Source organism: Lactuca sativa, chromosome 3, assembly GCF_002870075.4.
Source record: "Lactuca sativa cultivar Salinas chromosome 3, Lsat_Salinas_v11, whole genome shotgun sequence".
Taxonomy (NCBI): domain Eukaryota; kingdom Viridiplantae; phylum Streptophyta; class Magnoliopsida; order Asterales; family Asteraceae; genus Lactuca; species Lactuca sativa.
The window spans coordinates 210226041-210227693 of NC_056625.2; the positions used below are offsets into that span (position 1 = coordinate 210226041).

Sequence of the window (1653 nt, forward strand, 5' to 3'; positions counted from 1 at the left end):
CTTTTGGTCTAGGAGTATTTTGAAGTGTCCTCTTTCTGTTAGGTTGAAGGTTTACTTGGGATATAGGTAGAACTAAAGTAGTAAGGTGTAGAATAGGAAACATCTTCATTTCATGATTTTTATAGGTATGTGACCACGAGATATATGGTTGTTTTTAATATTATCTACTTGGTATCTTAAAAATGAAAGGAAAACAATGTAAAATATTCATACCAATGAGTAATTGTTGTTTTTTTTTTTTTTTTTTTTCTCATTTAAGTTTTATATTATTCGTAGGACTGGACTTGAACACATAAGCTCAAATAGAATAACATGACAACTAAATTTTAATATCTTGTTTTATTTTAAAATACACACAAAATTAAGTAGTTAAGCGATTAATAATATTCCAACAAACTTATACATTTTTGTTATATGAGTAACATAATTAATTTTATGCAGTTTATGCAGTGTCTTTATTTGTTAGCAAAGCTTTACCAATTATAAATGCATAAAGTAGTAAAAAATGGTCACAAACTGAAACATTTAGTAAATTAAATGGTACGAAATCCAACTCATCGTATAAACTGAAAACAAAATCTAACATTTGCAGTTACTGTATAGTTAATTGTTATTGTATAGTCAATGAAACATATATTTTATGAGAAATTAAATATCCACCTAGAGTTTCTTCCTACCAACCTTCTTCTATCCATGTCAAATGATGACATATTTTAATCTATTTATCACTATTTAACATGGGTAGAAAGATAAATAAGAAGAAATTATAGGAGGATATTTAATTTCTCATATTTTATGTGAAGAGTCAATAGAAAGTGTACATCCCTTAATAAAACAAGCCACCTTGATTCATTAAATTATCCTATATATATGGATATGTAAATTCATAGTAATGAGTTTCTAATTTGTCTCTTCGATTTTCATTTTATGTGTTTTACATCATGTAATCAGACGCTCTACATAAAATGAAAACGAAAAACAAAAGAAACACTACTGATAGAAATCGACTAATGATTAGCTGGTTGGCTCAACCCATTTGGTATCAACATGTTCAAGTTTAAACCGTTCCTGAACACAAGAGATATAACTAGTCGCTTTTGCATCTACTGCTTCATCTACTGTCACACCATAGGGATTGTCAAACATTCCATACGTACGCGTGGTTTGTGGGATGACGTAGGACACACTGTGCTTAGGTTGAGGGTTCACCTTCTCTTGGTTCATGATCAACGAAGAGGGTGGTGGAATCATCTTTTGACTGGTGGTCATGTTGTGGCCGGTCTTAACCGTGGTTGTGGTTGTGGTGGTGGTGGTAGGAGGCCTTGAGCCTCGATAGAAAGACATGACCAACTTGCCTTTCATGAATCCTTTGCGCATCTTGGTGCTTGAGTCCATTGGTTCACAAATGGTGAGGTGTATGTGAGAGAGAGAGACCTTATGTTGGGATTTGAGGTGTTCTGGTTATTGCGATGGGATAGGGTTATTTATAGCGTGGTTAATGAGCCATGCATAATAAGATAGGTATGAAACTTTAATAATTATTTTATGGTCCACTTCCTAAATGGTGGAATCATTCTTATTATGGTCTTGTCGTTCTCATGAACATTTTACAAAAAAGCACTGCAAAGATCTTTTTAATTAGAATCTATGAAG

At 32.4% G+C, this 1653-nt stretch overlaps 1 protein-coding gene across 1 annotated transcript; it reads right to left on the bottom strand.

The window, feature by feature from the left end:
* Window positions 1-1014: 1014 nt before the first annotated feature.
* LOC111877704 (uncharacterized) lies at window positions 1015-1395 on the bottom strand. The gene has a single exon (XM_023874212.1). It carries the CDS (start codon window positions 1393-1395, stop codon window positions 1015-1017), a length of 381 nt encoding a protein of 126 aa, XP_023729980.1.
* Between the last annotated feature and the right edge of the window lie 258 nt (window positions 1396-1653).

What these genes read in the sequence shown, in the direction of transcription:
- LOC111877704 (XM_023874212.1), bottom strand. Translation starts at nt 1,395, where the DNA reads ATGGACTCAAGCACCAAGATGCGCAAAGGATTCATGAAAGGCAAGTTG.